The 21426-nt window shown below is 33.4% G+C and overlaps 2 protein-coding genes across 3 annotated transcripts in view; one reads left to right on the top strand and one right to left on the bottom strand.

Moving 5' to 3' along the window:
• LOC138321564 (uncharacterized) overlaps nucleotides 1-10905 on the top strand; it is an 80229-nt gene extending 69324 nt beyond the window's left edge. The window contains 15 exon segments of the mRNA XM_069265324.1: nucleotides 136-302; nucleotides 1088-1123; nucleotides 1387-1503; nucleotides 1762-1941; nucleotides 2327-2602; nucleotides 2940-3110; nucleotides 5067-5135; nucleotides 6000-6167; nucleotides 6563-6644; nucleotides 7304-7482; nucleotides 8176-8352; nucleotides 8731-8858; nucleotides 9100-9274; nucleotides 9743-9904; nucleotides 10132-10905. Coding sequence (XP_069121425.1) covers nucleotides 136-302; nucleotides 1088-1123; nucleotides 1387-1503; nucleotides 1762-1941; nucleotides 2327-2602; nucleotides 2940-3110; nucleotides 5067-5135; nucleotides 6000-6167; nucleotides 6563-6644; nucleotides 7304-7482; nucleotides 8176-8352; nucleotides 8731-8858; nucleotides 9100-9274; nucleotides 9743-9904; nucleotides 10132-10253 — 2209 coding nt within the window. The 3' untranslated portion in view covers nucleotides 10254-10905.
• On the bottom strand, nucleotides 7695-21036 carry LOC138321570 (isatin hydrolase-like). Of its 2 annotated transcripts, XM_069265346.1 has the most exons (4): nucleotides 20880-21036; nucleotides 16532-16708; nucleotides 15254-15909; nucleotides 7695-8052 (listed from the first exon to the last, which is right to left on the bottom strand). In XM_069265346.1, exons 1-4 carry the CDS (start codon nucleotides 20942-20944, stop codon nucleotides 8042-8044), a joined length of 909 nt encoding a protein of 302 aa, XP_069121447.1. In that variant the 5' UTR covers nucleotides 20945-21036; the 3' UTR covers nucleotides 7695-8041. The 2 variants fall into 2 exon arrangements, with proteins under 2 accessions (XP_069121447.1, XP_069121439.1); XM_069265338.1 differs by lacking the exon at nucleotides 7695-8052 and having other exon boundaries at nucleotides 11226-15909.
• Nucleotides 21037-21426: the final 390 nt, after the last annotated feature.

The following is a 21426-nucleotide window of genomic DNA, read 5'->3' as shown; positions in this document are numbered from 1 at the left end:
TTTTCTGTTGTGACCGTTTATACATTACAATGTTGTAATACAAGCTAAGGTAGTTCAAAATGCCCATTTTCTAATAATGTCTTTAGCCTATGTATATCTACATGCACACTATATGTTTAAAACGTTTGCATTCAGGGACACAAATCGACGATTTTTCATGGAAGCATCGTATGGTTTAGACTGTACGGCCGACAGCGGATGGTTCGGTGTGGTGGAAGGGGCGGGGTCTTGTGGATGGGAATCACTGGCCACGCCCCCTTTTGCTATGTTCAGCGATGCCAGTACAGTTGAGGAAAATGCTAGTAAGTAAAACAACTGAAATAGTTCATCATGGAACCTCCGGATTGGCAAATAATATCAAACTCGGAAATTGATCTGCGAAATATTTAAAAACAGTTGAATGATATCAACTCAAATCCAAATCGCAAAAATTAAAAGAAAAACTACTATCATATGATTTTCTCATTTTTAGATCGAAAGGCGAAATTTTTGGTCCGCGAAATTTACCGGCTGTACGGTAGAACAATTTTGAGACATATAGCAAAACGAAAGATATATTAAAGAGAAAAAGGGTTGAAATATTGAAATAAAAAACCCACTTAAATACCATTGTAGTGAGAATGAATGTAACTCTATTTGTGCCTTTTTTCTCATCATCTGTTAATAGTTAAGATATCAAGAGATCATTGTTATGCTTTTCTGTACATTCCATTGAAAATGATTTTTCTGTACCTTTTCAAAACACATCATTTGTCTATATATGGCAAATCAGTTTTCCCTTGTGTCCTTTTGATTTCCTCTTTCGTGGTTTGAATATATGATAATCTTATAACGATGGACAAAATCTCAGAAGAATAATTGTTTCACGTCCATCTCCTGTTAGCAAAATATTGAAATGAAAGTAAGTAGAAAATTGTAAGAAAACAACAATAGGCTACTGTTTTGTATCTTACAAAGGTCCGCTTCAGTATCGTATACTAGAATTGTTTAAACACTTTTAAAAATTCCCCGATGAGACAGTAACAAATGTTTAAAAAAAATTTGAAAACTTCAACAAAATACAATTTGCAATTGGATACTTTTTCAGTTATGGCGATAGCAGATAACTTTGTAATCTCTGTTGGTAAGTACAACTAAATTAGCTCGGTATTAAACTGTTGGGACAATACAGTCATGACATGTCATTATATGTGCTTAAACGTAGACTAGTAAAAGTGAAAAAGATTCTTACCATAAGTCCAATATGTCAGTTTGAAAAGATGGATTCTAATTTATGGTTCCAATACATATTGAGGCCCCACTAGCTTTGTCTTTAAAAACGTTTTAGTAAATATTGTAATAATTTCTGTATGTTTACATTTTGACATATCATTTTTTCATTTCTAGCGATGGATAACATATGTAGTACCGTGGAATGTCTACACGGCGCCACCTGTGATGATCAGGCTGGGCGGTACGACTGTATATGTGACGGGGACTTCTATGGCTGGTTGTGTCAGCATTGTGAGTTTTCATTAGTCTATATAGTTCCATTCAAGTATTAGCGTTGTCCTGAAACTAAGCTTGCAAATATTTGTTTATTTAAGTACTCTAGTAAATATTTTATGTTTGTTTAGAAAATAGTGATAATTTTCTCTATTTACAAATTTTCTATATTTTTCTTTTCAAACAAAATCTTAATTTCTATAAATTGAAAATGTGTAGAAAATTGCATAAATTAATTAATAACTCAATAAACACATGTTTATATCGTTGTTCCAGTGGATGGTAACTGGACCGCTTGGTCTGACTGGGATACGTGTAGTACAACCTGTTACGCCGAGGGAGGACAGAATCGCTACAGGACCTGTACGAACCCAGCCCCCGTGGGGGACGGGCTCTACTGTCCCGGGGTCGACCAGGAATTCCAGTATTGTATACCCAACCTGCCGATCTGTGAATGTAATTATAAATTATATTTAGGACGGTACGGTATTATACTAACCTAGCATGTATAAGGATGATATAGGGACTGTCGTTTGCTTTATGTATTTGAACGAATATCTTATTTAGATTTCAAGAATTGTATTAAAATAAAATATATTTAGATCGGTCAAAATGTCCTTTTTGTTTTTATGACAACATCATCTTTATCATCGGTGCTTAATCGTGCAGTAACCGTTGACTGACATTGTAATAAGCATTGCTTCGCTAGGTCTACTTATAAGTACATTTTTTTAACATATCCTTTTGAAAGTGGTTTCTTCGATCTTAATTTGCATTATTTTGAAAGGTATTTTTCTGCATTTTTTTGTAAATGTAATTTAGACTTTTTAACATATTGTAGCATACGACACGGGCAATATTCAGGAGAACGGCTGGTATCACATGGTTTGTCCTTCTAGTTATTATATATATGTTTGGAGCAATTTCTATGGGTTTGATGAAGGCGGGCCTGATGAATGTCAGGATACGGACGCCACGACTATCCTGTTCGATCAATGTCACAACGTCACGAACGGAAGTTGTAGATTCTACTACGATGACGCCACCTACAGTGATCCTTGTAACAAAACGTACAGCCAGGTTACTAACTACGGTCACGGTCTGCTGTACTGTGCACGTAAGATCAAAATTTCCTCCATTACTAATTATTGCTTTTTAGCATCATATATTACCTTAAATAAACTGAAATGATGGCGACCTAATTTCATATCCTAGTGCCTTGCCGAAATGGGTTTTTTTGTTATGGGAATTTAAATCCGGATTGATAATTGTGTAGAGTTACAAAAGTTATTCTTACGCAAAATCGGACCTGTTGACAATTTCACTATTAAATGTAAAAAAATGATTTTATTGTATGTCCAATTCCAATCTAGTATATTCCAATCGCAGAGTGTAATCGAGTCGTACATTATCATTTCACTAAAAACCAAATTACATACATTTCCATATTACAGGAGACGGTGTTTGGAACGCGTGGCAGCCCTGGTCGTTCTGTACCGTGACGTGTGGAGGAGGGACCCGGTACAGAGAGCGTGTGTGTGACAACCCGACACAGGTCTTGCCTGGTAATTACTGTCCGGATGTCTATAACGACAGTAAATCGTGTAAACCTCAGGACTGTCCAAGTAAGTGATCATAATATGGATGTTAACCAATTATGTAGTGTAGCTCAAATTCACTTGTTAATTTTGTCTACTTTCTATTTAACCCATCCATCCCCGAAAAATACAATTAGGCTCTTCTAGTTCAAAGACCAGACCAGTCCATTATGACGTTGCGGGGTGGATTAGTTAGAGAAGTCGAAATACTGTATTTCTGAAATTACATCCACGACCTGGATATACTCGTATGATTTCATCTACACTATTTTAGTATTTCATTTTTCAAGGTTATTCGATGATATAAGTCCATGATGCTACAGAATTTCATATCAGTAAAAATAAACGACCCTATAGTGAGGTCATTAGTAAAGACTCTGTGATAAAATATTATGAAAAATTGTATGGTGTATAATTATATAATTTGTCATTATATTTCATGACGGAGTTGTTTTTATAAGTTCTTTTAAGTTTGTAATATATAATTTCTTTATAGTATGTTTTTAATCATGTAATACATGTAAGTGCCTTATAATTTGTTCGTTATAAGTTCTTTTTGATTTGTTCTTTAAAAGTTCATATAGTTCATATATTTTTTCTTTGTAATTTCTTTATAGTTTGTTCTTTAGTAAGTTCTTTAAAGTTTGTTTTTTATAAGTTATTTATGGTTTGTTCTTTAAAGTTTGTTTTTATAAGTTATTTATGGTTTTGTTCTTTATGGTTTGTTCTTTATAAGTTATTTATGGTTTGTTCTTTATGGTTTGTTATTTATGTTTGTTCTTTATGGTTTGTTTTATGGTTTGTTCTTTATAGTTATTTATGGTTTGTTCTTTATGGTTTGTTCTTTATAGTTATTATGGTTTGTTCTTTATGGTTTGTTCTTTATAAGTTATTTATGGTTTGTTCTTTATGGTTTGTTTATTTATGGTTTGTTCTTTATGGTTTGTTCTTTATAAGTTATTTATGGTTTGTTCTTTATGGTTTGTTCTTTATAAGTTATTATGGTTTGTTCTTTATGGTTTGTTTTTATGGTTTGTTCTTTATGGTTTTTCTTTATGTTTTTCTTTTTGTTTTATGGTTTGTTCTTTATGTTGTTTTTATGGTTTTTCTTATGGTTTGTTTTAGTTTTTTTTTGTTATTATGGTTTGTTTTTATGGTTTGTTCTTTATTTATTATTATGGTTTGTTCTTTATTAGTTTTTATGGTTTGTTCTTTATGGTTTGTTCTTTATAAGTTATTTATGGTTTGTTTTTATGGTTTGTTCTTTATGGTTTGTTTTTATGGTTTGTTCTTTTAGTTTTTATGGTTTGTTATTTACGGTTTATCTTTATAAGTTATTTATGGTTTGTTCTTTATGGTTTGTTCTTTATGGTTTGTTCTTTATTTTTATTTATGGTTTGTTCTTATAAGTTATTATGGTTTGTTCTTTATGGTTTGTTCTTTATGTTTTTTATTATGGTTTGTTCTTTATTTTTTGTTATTTATGGTTTGTTCTTTATAAGTTTTTATGGTTTGTTCTTTATGGTTTGTTATTTATGGTTTGTTCTTTATGGTTTGTTATTTATTTATGGTTTGTTTTTGGTTTGTTATTTATGGTTTAGTCTTTATGGTTTGTTCTTTATGGTTTGTTCTTTATTAGTTATTTATGGTTTGTTCTTTATGGTTTGTTCTTTATAGTTATTTTTGGTTTGTTCTTTATGGTTTGTTCTTTATTAGTTATTTATGGTTTGTTATTTACGGTTTATCTTTATAAGTTATTTATGGTTTGTTCTTTATGGTTTGTTCTTTATGGTTTGTTCTTTATTTTTTGTTATTTATGGTTTGTTCTTTATAAGTTATTATGGTTTGTTCTTTATGGTTTTTTTTATGGTTTGTTCTTTATTTTTTGTTATTTATGGTTTGTTCTTAGTAAGTTCTTTATAGTTTGTTCTTAATATGTTCTCTATTTTTTTATTATAAGCTCTTTATATTTCGTGTTTTAAGCGTGCGGAGACCATTACGCTGGTTACGATGACCCAGGGAATATAACCATATTCAATGATACCAGATCAGGTAAGATACCAATATATACTGGCTTACATGGATGTTCACGCTATACAATGGATAAGAGCACTTATACATATGCATGTTTGGCCCGTCCAAAAGAGTATCGTTGCAGCCAATGCAGGCTTCAAATAGAGACAGGGACGTAAAAAGTTTAAGCCTCTTACTAATGTTATTTTTCTGATGCCATCCGTAAATTATTAGCGTTATATAATACATATATATGTGTAAATATGTATTGTATATCAGTGTCTTTAATTAATAGCATATAACGTAACAAATTTACGAATGGATCTCCTAAATACATGTCTGTGAATGGTAATCTTAGTGTGAATAAATTATTTATCAAACTCACAAAACGTAGTGTCTTTTGGCATTGCTAGATTAGTTTTATTTAACTACATTCCGAAGACATTTTTTGTGTCGAACGTTCTCTAGATAGTTTTCATTGTTTTTATACATACTAGGGATTCCTTACCATGACATTCATTTGGTTGTATGTGGAAAGATACCGCATTTAATATAAATGTTTTTTTTCTAACAATTGATGATATAATTTGTAAAAATTGTGATAGATGACTTATTTCATCTTTGCATATTACGGAATTATCTCTTTTAGGGTGGAAATGAGTGTTTGTGTCATTGGGTTTGCCATACAATAGCATGTCTTTTTCTTTTTAATCTCATAAATATAAGAGTTGGATGTAGTATCAATGTAATACCTTTAGTTGCAGTGCGAATACAGAATACAACAACTGTCTATAATATTCTTCTCCTCTCGGTATATATACTAATTATCAATTTAAAACGAATGTTATAAAAACTCGATCTTACCAGGAAAGAAAAAAGTGCTGATAAATATGTGTTGAACAGGAATGGGCTATCTTTTACTTGATGTCAACTGGGATTTCCCTTGCTGTGAGGTTGTACAAGCATTCGAGTTCGTACCAAGACTGGCGGGAGAAATCTATTTTCATATATGGCGAAAGTTCAGCAGTACAAAATACGAACTGCTACACATGACCAATTATACGGTTAATGGTGCGTATCAATCGTTACGTAAGAAATCTTGATCATTTTAAAGCCATACCGATAACTCTAGTCTTCGTTTTTAAATAAAGTCTGCCTGATATCTGAGTTCTCTTTAAAAACACAGTTAAAGCTATGTATCGTTGTATTTACCGATGGATATTCAGGAAAAAGATTTTATACCAGATACTTAAATATCATATAACTATACTACTATCCAGAGACAATGATGGTACATGTAGGCCGTTCGTACCAATAAATCAATCTTTAGACGAACTTAAAGTCGTCATATATCTCCATTTCAATTTTGAAATGTCATTAATTTTCATGAAACTCAGTTATGGCCACCATTTACATGATAACCGACTTTTGTAAATACTACACGCTGTAATATTTTTCTATTTCAGACACTGAAGTTGGTTCATTAATTAACCACTCACTACCACTAAAGAAGAGACTGTCAGTGAGAAAAGGAGATTTTCTTGGCTGGTAAATTAAGATAGGAATCAAATTGCTGAGTTAATTTGCGATTCGCATGTTGGTCCTATTCTTACTGCAAATTGTGCTGAATATCTTCTCTTTATGCATAATAAAAACAAATAACGCGTTATATATATATATACAGATCCCAGTCATGACATCAAACGATATCACTGTTATGGTGATACATGTACATACACATATATATGTACACACATATATGTGTATACTACATATACGAGGAAGTCATTTTTGCAATTTGGTCCTTTGAAACAAATTACACATAAATTATAAATCGATACTGTAGTTCCAGGTATACAAATTCATTTTACTAAATTTATCACAAATTATATCTTGAGAAAGTTTAATGGTCTGTTTTATAAAAAACAAAATGTGTTCTATGATCCTGATGCGGGTGTAATCAATAACATCTTTATTATTCTGTATTTGCATGTCACAGAGTTATCTGCCCTTGTGGGTAGGTACTGATTGTGACGTCAGGTCTTTGCGAGCGTAACGTCATACTTTTCAGAGAAAACAACGACAATTGCGCCCATAGAATAATGACGTCACAATGGATACCTATCCGCAAGGGCAGATAACTCTGTGACATGCAAATTGTAATATGCAAAGACGGAATACTCACCGTTTAACCACTGTGTTAACAGGTACACTCCCGGTGAAAACATCATCAAGTATGCCGAATGTTGTTGTGAAGGCTGTCCCAACCAGACCTGGGTAGCCCCACTCCCAGCGAACCTCGAAGTTGGTGACAAGTACCGATGGACGTCGTTAGGCACTAAATTGTCAGATATAGCCTACGCTTTACGTTTCTTCACGGCACCAAGTATGTGTTTCTTCTATTCGAACATTCGCTAGTATGCACATTGGCGTTATGAAACATTCCATGTAACGTAATTGATATACTTTAGTGATGATGATTATTAAGGGGATTGGAATTTAACTTTCAAATGATTATGAACAAGCTTGCGAAAAATTATATATTCGTGTAGTAGCAATAAAAGGTAAACAAATCCAATATAGACAACTTCATTTACGTCATTACGTTTAATTGCACAAAAAATCTCGCGCAGGTAGCGCTAATATAAATTTCAATAAAATGTACATATTTTTAATTATACTATGTTCTTTAAAAATATGCTGTGTTTGTACAGTATATTGGCCGATATATCATTCAGCGATTAACTTTAGCTTGTCTTCGTTTTTAGATATATGTGATTAAAATTTCCAAAATATTAAGGTTTGGCAATACGGCAAAACTCTGTAATTGCATCCTGGAATCACCATTCCATGCCTTTACGAAAGGTAATGTCCAAGTTTACTATTTCAATTCGCGTCACATGGGCAACAGACCTTATCCAGCAGCCATCGGATCTGCTAATTGTTTAATCAATGACTGCAAAGAAAAAAAAACACCCATCAAAATATAAGATAATAGCGCTATCTGCTGATTAAAATTAACATTAGAAATGGTTACCCTTGTGCATTATACTCTATAACATTGTGATTTTTTTACAAGACACCGTTCCGTATGTGAACCAGACGTATTATGATGCACTTGTTCCGGACAATACGCCTATAGGAGGGAGTGTTATAAATTACCATATCACTGATGATGACATTTTGGACTTTGATTTGCTCATTCATTCCTTTGAAGATACAACAGGGCTATTTGAACTAAACACAACTTTCCCAGGTGAATATTTACGTTTCAGCGGTAATATCATGCAATTATCTCTTAAGCAGTAATGTTGAAATATTTCATAATCATACAAAATGTTTTTTTAAAAAGTGACACCAACTATTACAATTGATGTATATAACTGATTTGAAACCGTGACTTATCAATCAAATGAAGTTAAGTATATAGATACAGCTTTACATGGTCTTAACGGCAACTTAAGTTAAGTTTTTACGAAATCTTGAAATAAAAATAAAGATACATATAAGAACACAAACGTAAGGTTACTACAGGTAATAGTCTTGTACAAATAGCATTAAAGTGAGTGTTTTTGAATAAGGTTTTGTTAAAAACATACTGCGTTTGACATCAGCATTTGCTTTTTTTTCTCAGGGAACATCCATATTCAGACTACTGAAGTATTGCCGAGTACATACTCCGTGTTTGAGCTCGTGCTGAATTCACATGACGACTGCTCCAACACAGCAACTACCACTCTTACGATTATGACGTACAATGCAGTATGTAGTCACAAACGGAAAAAAGATGCACATATATTCTGTTATTATAAAACTAGATATCATAACTAAAAACCCGGATTTGCATTTTTAAAATAAAAACTCTCATTCTTTATATACACTGCGTTTCCAATCAATAATGATTTTGAAAAGTGTTTGTTTATTCATAAAAATCTACATTGTTTTACTTTCATTCTCGTTAGTTTGCTGATTAAGAATATGCTATTTTAATTGCTATTAACAGCCACCGATCTTCATCAACCTCCCCGATAGTATCGAGGTGAGCGAGGCTCTATCAGAGGAGTCCATGTTGTTTGAGATCGACGCCGTGGACCAATCAGAGAACGACTCCGTGTGCTGTACCCTGACGGAGGTCATTCCAGGTTCACTTAACTTCCAGCTGAAATTCATAAACAACAGTAAGTTCTTATTGGCGAATATTGTGTATGTTATTATGTTCAAATTATTTTTTGCATTCCCTGTGATTTGGTGCTTGTCATGGAAAGTTTTTCTTTGTATGATCATTCCCACAGATGTTTCTATTGTAAACATTTTCTTTATTTCCATGATATTACTGTTCAGCAAACAAATATAAATTAAAATGGATTGAAACAATAATCTTCATATTTTCACATTAACGGAATCATCATGAAGTCATAAATGTTATACTGTGGGTAGTGATGTAAATCGTTTACAAGGTTAACATATCGTGTAACAGGTGATGAGAAAATGTAACAGTCTCGAATTCAAGAAATCCCAACACTGGCTCTATCGATTGGGTTACCGGTCACCGATGATAGACTCAGTCCAATTTCATCAAAACGCAATAATTTTAAACAGTTTTAATGTCTGATGTAATCTAACATAGTTCTGTGTTTTGGTTACAGCCTATCGTTTATACACGGTGGAGAACCCAGTATTCAGTTACAAAGACATCAGTGACTACTACAAGGTGTATTTCTGTTGCTCTGACGACCACGGTATCTCCACCCAGTTCCTCGAAATCTTCATGATTGATGTAAAAGATGTCGTGACATATGTTCCTCCGAGTAAGTAAACATTTCATAAAAGTTTTTGGAAATGTAAACATCGTATCAAAAATTTACTGTTTTAGATGTAATTATGCGTATTGTTACAATGACTATTGATTACGCAATGAACTATTATAACATTACTGAAACAAATCAATCAATCAGTCAACTAAAGTTTCTTCTGTTACATGTTTTCATCGCCTAAGTTTCCGTTATCTAATTCAATGCTTTTGGTTTTGTTGCAGCTTGGTTCTTGACGGCAATTTCTTGTAGTATGGTTCCCATTTGTGTGACGTTTATATTCGCTTGTATGGTATTGTGTAATACCGTGTTTTGTGACGCTGAGATCGAGTATTACTACGAATAAGCATCTGCGGAGAGTTATTTCTACTGCGTTATCATTTTGTGTGATTTGGTTTTTAATTACAACTCTTCTTCGCAGAACGGACTATGCTTCTTAACTGAAATCAACCACGCGATGAATGATACCAGAACACCAAGGTTTTTTCGACAAGATAATATTGTATCTCTATTGAAGAAAATATCTGCTGTCATCGAATTATCATTTGTTTTTTAACATTTTGTTTTCTTATCGTTAAAATCGCTTGACTATAGGTATTGCACAATACCCATTGTTTGTCAGTTAATTTGTTTAATTGTGGTTTGGTTAAGTTATTGTATTAAACAACATCAATCACAAATGTAAAATACTAGTATATGTGGTATAGATAGATTGTGTGATATGATTGATGCACATTTCATCTAGACATTTGCCAAAAATCATTTTTTGTTCTACCTACATGTTTCACATAACACATGTATTAGACTAAGCATTGATTAAGGTATTATGTTTTGATTTAAAATTTGTTTTCAAATATTCATGTACATTAATTTGCTTTCAACTTCATCATGAACGTTGTTTTGTTATCATTGTTATCTATAGGTATCAATTTTAGTATATATGTTTTATATTATCAGAAACAAGTGTTGGGCATGAATAAATAGCATTATTATATTTATAGTATTCTTTGTTTTATAAATTACGTTACCTCAGTTGTACCAATTATGGATCGACTCAATAGCCAGTGATTAAGTTAGATTGTACCTAAATTAGTAGTGCGCTCTGTTAGTGTCAAATGGCGGTATATTTTCCCGACTCGTATTACATCCATATCATGCTCCAAACATTGGTGGTACGCTTAGCAGGATACATGTATATCCGATTATTGATTGGATGGAGGGTCTTCAGTGCCAAACTAAACAATCGGAAGGGCAGGTGCAACGGTTCTGGATCGCGGTCAATCGCAGTCGACCATTGTATAAATATAAATCCACACCAGACTTTGCAGCCTTTATTTAGCATCTCATTAGACATACAATGTAATGACTATCAAATCAGTACACATTTATCACGTAGTAGACAAATTCTAACAAAGAGTAATGTTATGTTAATTAATGTTAAGAAGAGACATGTAGCTTTACATTATGAGATTTGTGACGGTACCAACATATTACAATGCTTATGTCAATCAGATGGAAATCAATTTTATTTCATACATCGAAATGTAGAGGTAGAACAAGTTGATATTCAAGAACTGTGATTCTGAAATTAGGGCATTAATAGTAACTACAGGCAGAGAATTCGCATCTCCGAGTAAAATTCATTGTCACTATCATTTGTCAGAAAACGGGATACAGACGGCCAAAAACAACATTGTATACATTTTTGATTTTATGTTTATCTTAATTGTAAGAAACGACTTAAATATTTGTGAGTGAGAAGTCAGATACTGTTGCTTTTTGAACTATAATCTGTAACTTCCACGCCATTTCCTTCTGTCGGGTCTAAATTCATTTTACACGTATGTGTATTCTACTAAAGTTATATTAATTACCATATGTTTTGCTAGTTGCTGACAAAATCTTTGATAATCCTTCCGTGAAAAAAACAGTCAATCAGGCATCCATTTAGTTTGAAATTAACAGTAACGTAACGCTACACAAATTGGTACATTTTTTGAAGATATTTGTTTGTTTCTGACGTCTGCTTGAATTCAAATTTTTCTTTTAACATTCCACAAATATATGTCTTTAGTTTTAACTTCATGTTTGTTTAATTGTAAGCAGCGCATATATTAATAAATAGTGAACTTTGAAGCATGTCTAGTCCAGCCCTGTGTATCAGCAGGTTTGAGTACCCAAAATGGTACACGTCCTAAAAATACTTGGTGATAAAATTCATGACTAAACCGCTTAAACGTTGCATTCCAGAACCGGAATATTTGTTATATTGTACACTATATGCTATATATCAAACCTAAATAATTCAACAAAAATACCGAATAAACGCCTGGGGAAGATATAATAACGATATACCGGTTTTGTTTATTTCCAAGCCTAATTTGTACGATAAACGAAGCTTTATACATGTATGCGATATTACAAGTAACTGTTTTGGTATGGAGGCCCAGTTAAATGAAGTGCACAATACGAGACGAAAACTAGCAAAATAGTATTTTTTAAAATACGGCAAATCGTGTATGACAACTAAATTCCAAATACTTTCACTTTCAACCTATGGGCCGCCGTACACTACACATCTATTTGCAGTTGCTGTTTTCATTGTACATACGATTTTACATCGTATATTACATGTATCGTATTTACTGTGTATCTATCGTGATACATAGTAACATGATATACCAGGTAGCCCCTCCCTATCACATTTCCTACCTCAGATTAGTCAGTGACGCTTACCATTAAATTTCACAGATTAGATGATGATATTGAATTGTTCACGCTGGAGTGCTAGATATCAAATTGTGTATATCATAAAAAAAATCCCACGTTGGACCGTTATTCGTTCCCGATATATCGTCAGAGGATTTTCAAAAGCAGTGATTCATCAACGCTGAATATTACGAGTCACTTATTCTTAAATTAGTATCTTTATACGTGTAGATTGACCAATTTGAAGAAGATGGAAATTGTTAAAACTTTACAACAGAATTTATGGACTGCATTGGTGATAGTTAGTATGCTCGTTTCGTTATTCTGTACTGTGTTTCTTATAGCATGGATGAAATGCAGAAATGTTCCCAGACAAATGAAATACATTATCATCAATATGATTGTCAAATGTTGCTTTTCGGGACCAATCCATATAGCATTTACACTACCGTCTGTAGGATGTACGCTTAAAATATTCCACTGGACCTTTATAGTCAGTATGACAGAATTAACAATTATTCTGCTACTGCTCGACCAATTTTTATTCATCTTCTATCCGTTTTGGTATACAAGATGTTCAACCTGGCGACTACGTGTTATCACTGTGCTATCTGTGTTTACATGGCCGTGTACAACCTTAACAATAGCTGGAGTTGTTATAGATTCGTGGAGAAGCAATACTACCAATTGTGTTGAAATGTTTTACCAGCTGAAACTGAAAGTGTTTCTTTTGGCGATGTCAACTACATATCTAACATTGGTATTCCTATTCAGTGTCCTAGTGTGGAGAAAATTGAGACAGTGCGCCGTTATACCGCTCAGTCATCTGTCTAGGGGTAGAAAAGTCGCCCTGACAAATGTACTTATCATTACAACCTTCATGTCGCTGTTCGAAATGTTTTAGTTTTTGTTGCGGCGATTGTACTTGAGACATTAGATGTAAACTCAGGAGAATTTATTCTCCTTATCTGTGTACGGGCGAGGGGCATTGGTGACATTGTGATTTATGGAATATTTCTGCCGTCATTGTTAATGTATAAATTTAAAGAGAGTAGAGTGCAATTCGTCATTATATTTTGTCATTGTTTACCTTCAATGCGTATTGAAGCAAAGCGAACAAGAACACATTTGTACATGGAAGCGGCTGGAATACCCTTACCAGTTTCCAATGGACAGGATTTAGAAAATAACAATGTTGGTATCATCCAGCATGTTTAGACATTGGTCCAACTGGAAGCTGTTAAGACTACGTTAAGGTAAAAGATAGAAATACATGTATATGATGTAAATGAGATAAAATTATATTCCTGTAACAAACTCGTGTGTTATTCAAACCAATATTTAAGCATTATATCACACGTGATATCAAGTAAATGCGTATTGTGATTGAAATGAACTGTGATCATTGACCGAACCTCTTTTATCAGTGCCATGTCACAATTGGTCAACGCCAAAAATAATCGAGAGACGACATAAAACAAGTAAAAATTGACTTACGATCTATAACATTAGAAATCTCTAAAACAATGTTTTAAACAACCACTTCTATCATAATTTACTACACAAAAAAAGAATGTAAAAGCAGAAATAAAATATTTATATCATAGGAAAAAGAATAAAATGAAAATAATCTTGAAACAAATCCTCAAATCCTCTTTTAGTATCTCCCAAAATGGCCGTCATCATGCTTAGCGTCACTGACCCATATTCAGTATTATATCTACATTCATGCCATTTTGATGTGATTAGTTTAAAGTGAACGGTCGTGCAAGGATGGCTAAAGTCGGTAAAAATGGTGTGAATGTATCCAGTATAATTTCTTATGAAATAGAAAAATAAAATCTCTCGTCAGAATCTATCTGCATACGAAGAAATTAATTTAAAGTATAGGAATCCTAAAACGTCCTCCCGGCTGACTATGTCCGTGGTTACATTTCCACGCAGCCTCGCTTTCAATGCTTTCAACTTTCCTTTCTTTTAATGGTCAGAACACTGGGAAACGTAAGCAGAACTTGACCGTCGTATTAATATATGAGAACTTTTGGAAGGCCAATGAACGCATTTAGACTGATATTCTTTGCCCGACTATTCACTTTAATGACATAAAGCATAATAACGGTTTTTTAAAATGGAACACTGCATACACCTGTATTTGGCAACTTTGATTTCGCCATGGTAAAGGCCCTTGAATCTTTGGAATGTTTTAAACGCATATCAAGGGTTGACATTAACGTTGGTACATATAACATCTAGTTTAGATAAAATCGGTTCTTGGGGAAATTTCTATTGTTCGTGAAAGAGGTCCGTTAGGTAATGTCAGAACTAAGTGAAAACTTTCCAATGTTTGCCATGGAAACAAAATAGAGGTCAATGATTGGTTTTAAATTTAGATATTGTCAGAGTTAAGTTAACATTGCGATATAGCGGTTATAGATTATACTGAATAACATCAAGACACTTCCAAAATTCTTGGTTTCCATGGTAAGACAATGGCCGACTCTGGCTCTTCATTCCTAAAAACACTCATCTCTATGAAAATATTGTGCCAAACAGGGATTTCTAGAGATAGTTTTGTGGATATACGTATTAATTTAAGTTTTTATCAGAAATTTCGGTATAATACAATAATCGTGATACCTAAAGTTAGTACTGACAGGTTCGAACCTTGGCGACATCCAGTAGCCGTGCACTCTCTTTCCTCAGTTGAAATAGTCGCAAATAGTCTTGCAGGTCCACCGCTTCCGTCCTTAGTCTTGATAACAGCTGCAAACAGACGGGACCCAGATACCGGAAGTCGATCAAGATTGGCGACATTTTCTAAACCAATCACATTATATTTAGCAAGAACAACATGAGTAGGGAATTCAGTTGATTGCCCGTAATCTGTAGACGGTGTATCTACACCAATCATATACACAAAGCGCTTGTTGATGAGCCACATGACTGTGTCATGATGCCAGGCGGGAAAATGAAAGGTGCTCGGTACTTCCGGTGTTGATGTCCCAAACACAGCCGTCTTATTTGGATACTTATATCCCCATCCAGAGTTCATAACGACAACAGCATTATCCGGTATCCGCCCATTGACCGATTCCCAATCTTCAACATCACTAACTTGTACTCGATAGTCTGGATTACTTCGAGCTTTTTCCTTTACGTCAATGATAACTGCTGGGCCTGTTAACCTTTCCATTGGAATCTGATGTGTCCGCCATGCGCCTTCGTAGAAGTGCGCAGGCGCGTCTACGTGTGTACCGCCATGTTCGGCCTGTGCCACGTAGTTAGATTCGTACCTAAAACGTTAAAGAATGAAAATATATGGTTGTGTATTGAATCGATGCATGAAATTACAATATGATACAATATTGCAAAGAAACATAGCACGAATATACCGCAGCCTCCAAAGATATACAGACATTCACACAACACATCACATACAGAGGAGATCATCTTTAAATGACCTAAGGTCAATCAACTAACCAACCAATCAAATGCCCCTGTTGCTAAGACGACAATCCACCGAATACCTAACGAATGATTTTATCAATGGTCAAAAATATATGTGTAAAAACAATAAAGACCGCTCATATTTGTTATACGACAACTGTAAATTATCCTTTTTTCTGACATCTGAGCAGCAGAATATTATCTATCATCTTTTATGAAGATAAGTCCAATGTTTTTTCTAGTTCTGAATCTCGTTTTCATTGTGTTTTAATGATATAGTATTAATAAGTCCGTAGACTAGAAAAACTGTGCAATTGTATCGAATTAAGTGCAGCAGTAACAAAAAACACTGGAACGAATTCACAACTTGTGTGATGCAGTAAAATGTTTTGCTTGCCATTTTGAATCCGACCAACCTCTCCTTTGTAACACAATAGCATGTTGTAATTATTTAGATATGTGTCTTACCAGAAACTGCTGCCTTGTCCTCGAGCCAGTATACTGAAGTTGTATTGAGGGTTACCAGGCCAGTAGATGGTCGTGTCACTCAGTTCGTGGGTCAGGTCCACCACCTTAAACGTGCGGACATCGGTCACACAACACAGCAATAAACTTATCACCAGTGCAAATATGGATGTCGTCAACCTGTATTTTAAATAGTTTCTATTTGTACTTAATTATATAAACATTTCTATTTCATAGCGCCATTTCGTTGTTACAAAGGTTCTTTACAATAGTGCCTGTAAATCAAACAATAATTAAGGACACCACCAACTATTTGAATAAAGCGGTTTTCTCAAATCATTGTATTAAGTTGGTAAGAATTGGTGTGTTGGTAATCTCAATCTTAGAGCATTTGTTACCACAGTCGACCACACACATGTTCAGACCCTTTCATTACCATGCAATCCTAATTGAAAGGAAACAAGTGAATTATTGTCCACATTTTTCTTTTTTATGATATTGAAAAGATGCAGTAAGATATACGTATGCTAATAGATATGGTCCCTTATCAAAATTACATGAAGTAAGAACCAATGAAATTCCATTAATTGTTAAGGGGACATATCAGTCTAATATTTCGGAAATAACCCAGTTCTAATAGAAATTAGATAAGTTGGCTTCTCTCTGATATGCCAGAAAAGCCCACTGTAGTGAAATGTACGTGAAATGTTCAAGCTCACTTTTGTCTGCCATTACACATAGTGGTCAGATGTCTTATGTGTCGAACCCTGGCCCTTGCAAGTGCAGTAAAGAACTGTTTGTCTAGAACTACTCAAATTGATCTTACACTAATGTGTTTACCTTATTAGAATCGCGTTCTTGTCTAAATACAGTTTCATCAACTCCTCAGTTGATATGTATTGCACTTGTTTAACGTGCTTGACTCGGGTATGGGTACACGGTACAAGTTGTACTGTTTAATCGTATTGATCATATTGATCAACGATTTTGAACGGTATCAATAAAATAAATATCAATGTCGTGAAATGTGTCAATATTTCTTGTTATATGTTTCATAAGGAATGTAGAACAATGCATTTATGTCACATTTTGCTTTGTGGTTATGTAACAGAAAAAAAGCCTCATTGAATTGTCCCTTTAAAATATGTATTTATTTGAGAAAAAAACTATGTTATATAAAATGCCTTGTGTTAATTATAAAAGTAATTTTACATATTTTTTTTTATTATTATTATCTTTTCATATTCCTTGCTACATTGTGTGGTATACGTAATATAATAATGATAAGAATTTTAGAGTTATAAATTTGGACTAATATATAATTATCTACATTTACATGTGCGGCTTTCAAGTATGTTGCATTATGTAGGTCAAGCAAATTATAAAACGGATAAGTCCTAATGAATAACCATGTTGCCGTATGTTATACAGTGGCTACCTTGGTATCAAATGTATCAGGTATTGGGTATCATACCTAAATGTTGACGTTTGTGATCCCTGTGTATTGCTACATTACTCACCAGTAACCCTTGTATACAGTCGACTCCTAAATTACTCATTAAACGTATCGAACCAACAATTCTGCGTTCTGAGTTCTACACTACACCCTAGCTGCAATATTGTAGCTCAAAAGACTTTTAGACAGAAAATTGCGTCGTCTTTAGAGCTACAATTGGTGCCTATTCCTGCTAATGGAGCAAAGTAATGATTATACAAACCATTATAAAACGTTTCTTTCCATGTTATCGTACTTTTTTATATCGCTTACCTACTAGGAAATAAACCTGAACTATATAAAATATCAAAATCTCATCGATCATTATTTTTTATACAATACATATGAAGGTCTTTCTGAAGGAAATTTATACGGCAAGTCCACAAGTTGTGAATTAACGTCTTGTGAGCGGTACGGTATATATTAAGAATGGTAGTTATGTTTGTTTTAGACAAAAATAATATGTAAATGCATGTACACGCTTAAAATAATTGGAAACCTACAAAAAAGTATAGAAAACTGTGCCCGAGAGATTTTCGGAGGCAATGCTCAACTACGACATATAGGGACCAATTCGTACCCGGCCGAAAGGTATAGTAGGCTCGGTACGTATATTCGTTCTACACTACACCCCACCGATACTACAGACAAGAAAGACCTACAAGACCCTCAACATTACAATTGCTACCAATAATATTGATAGTTTAGGTCAATTGCTTCAGTTTTACATATTACTTTGTATATACCTAAATGTTTTCAATGCATCACAGGAGACGTTAAGTACGCTTACAGTTGTGTGTGTGTCTAATTATACGACTTCCGTTAGCGTTAAAGCTGACCTACTTTCTCTCAGTATTTGTCTCTGTGGGGTAGAATATAATCATCAAGCATTGATTCGTGTTTTCAACTAACCTTTTCAAAAATACATTAAGTTATATGTGCTTCAATTTTAGTAGTGGAGAAGACCATCTTGCGATATTGAAAATATGTTAATGAATACAGAACTTCGGAGGTACGTAAGTAATGCTTGTGATATAAATGATATGTTAAAGCTGTCTATGTTTGAAATGTTAAAATGATAATAAACATCATCTTCATACGATTGCACATTGAGTCAAAAATTCTTCTTACATGGTATAAAAAATTAAAATCTACACTATCTACACTTAATAAACATACAATAATTATATACGATCATTTAAAATGTGTTACAGATATTACAGAATAAAACTATATGTGTCATGAACATTTATGCGAATATCCCTAAAGCCATACAAACATGAAATTTCATGTTGCGCATAGGGGATTTAAATTTTTTTAGCATGTATATGTCTTGTATATGTAATTATATGCCAATATGACGAAAGGTAAAAATAAATACTGAGTTTATTCACTAATATATTACATTAAAAGTAGATGGTATATGATAACACAAAATATTAAAGGGAAGATTTAAGATTTAAAATATAATAAACATATGAACATCCTGAATTCCAGCTCAAACCTATCTATCATACACGAATAACGTTAATGGTTGCTATCAATTTAAAAAAAAAAAACATCAATGAGATGTCATCTGGTTTTAACAGACTTAGTTTAAGTGACTTTTGTAGGAATGCTATTCTAACTCACTGGACCGTGGAAATTATAATTTTGTCACAAACACAAACTACTCACTAAGGCATTACAATCTAGGCTGACAGGACACAAACTATTCATAATGTTAAACATCAAAATACTATCATGTGTTGTACTCCACCGTGTGGATAATAGCCAACCATTTCAAGTTGACAAATATTTCTTCACTAGGAACTACATCCATAATATAAACAATTCGTATAGCCCTTATTTGTTGTTTTATAATAGTTACGAGCAGTGTCTCATAATTTTGAAACAATAATTAATATAGTGCGAGGTTTTTCAAACCATCCTCTACTTCTACATCCCTTTTATAAGGAGTGTTTTCAATAAACACGGCTTCCGAATTTTTCTTTCTTTTTACTTTGTAACTAAATGTAAGTGTATATTTTCATTTTCTGATGTAGGATTTTGCGATGGACTAGGTAAAATGACCTGTGGTTTGTGGTTTGTGAGAGAACAGAGGACAGTCTAACATTAGTCAGGATTACGTAATTACGACATCCTGATACTGACTGATCTTCAAATCAGTAAGATTTCTTAAAGTTTTGATAAAAACAATATGTAATGCATTGGACATTAAATTGGTCAGGGAAAAAGTTCATTCCATTACCCATATATTAAACAAATTTGTTAACGATATAATCTACCGATATTGTCAGATTTTTGCCTGAAATGTCGTCTAAGCCTGCTTAATTTGTATAGCCATATTGTTTATAAAATATGTTATAAAATCAGTGTACGTACATTTCACCGAATCTATCGTGTTGTGAACAACGTCTATTTTCACACACCTTTTGAACTTCAAATAACATCGAATTGGGCACTGATCTGTTAGTATACTGTTCGCTGTGTGCACGATGTCACACCCTATTCAATGTATAACTCAATAGCACTATGGTTTATGTCCTTATTCACACTCTTGCTGTTTCCGTCTCTGATAAATCTATATATGCATATATTGTTAAAAATGTAGTACATATATCATAATCTCATACACATACGAGTACTTTTCAAGCTTACTGAGAGCTTTATATTGCATTTACACCGTGTGTTTCTCAATTAATTAACGTTTAAATAACTTGCATATTCATAGTCTGTGTGAATGTATAAATATACATGTATTCGTATGAGGTTATTTGCAACACAATATCGAACCTTTTATCTTATGATTTCACATGCGATGCATTTGCAATAGAAAGTTGAAATACAACGAACCTTTGATATAGACTACGTTTGTCCATCATACTCAACACCACGTCTTCAGCCACCTCTTCACACATATGCTACTTATCATATGCACACATGTGTGTACACATAATGATAGGAGATACGGACTGCCTCACAACATTACCAACACTGCAACTCTTGTGTCTACGATGGCCGAAAACGGACTAAGGGATTTATGTAGCATGTGCTGGTAAGCAAATTATGTACGTTTGTGTCATAAACCTATTGCAATAGCAGTACAAAATAAACATGAAGTTCAAAGGCCCTAACATTCACATTAGTCTCAAAGTACATTAAAACTGACATATTATGGAAGTTATAGTGTTTGATGAAACACACAATTCTGTCAGTCCGTTTTCGGCCATCGTAGTTTTCAGCCATCGACCTAATCGCCACTTGTTTATACACAAGTGTTTTAGTAACTTGTTTATACTCAGTATCATCGGTATTCGAACTTCAACAAAAGGACTTACATTTATTGGAATATTTGAATGTTTTTTAAAGATGTATAACGAATTATTAAACAAATTCATTA

This window comes from Argopecten irradians, chromosome 1 (assembly GCF_041381155.1).
Source record: "Argopecten irradians isolate NY chromosome 1, Ai_NY, whole genome shotgun sequence".
NCBI classification, from domain to species: Eukaryota; Metazoa; Mollusca; class Bivalvia; order Pectinida; family Pectinidae; genus Argopecten; species Argopecten irradians.
Note: the sequence above shows the minus strand (reverse complement) of the source record. Positions and strands in the feature narration are given on the sequence as shown.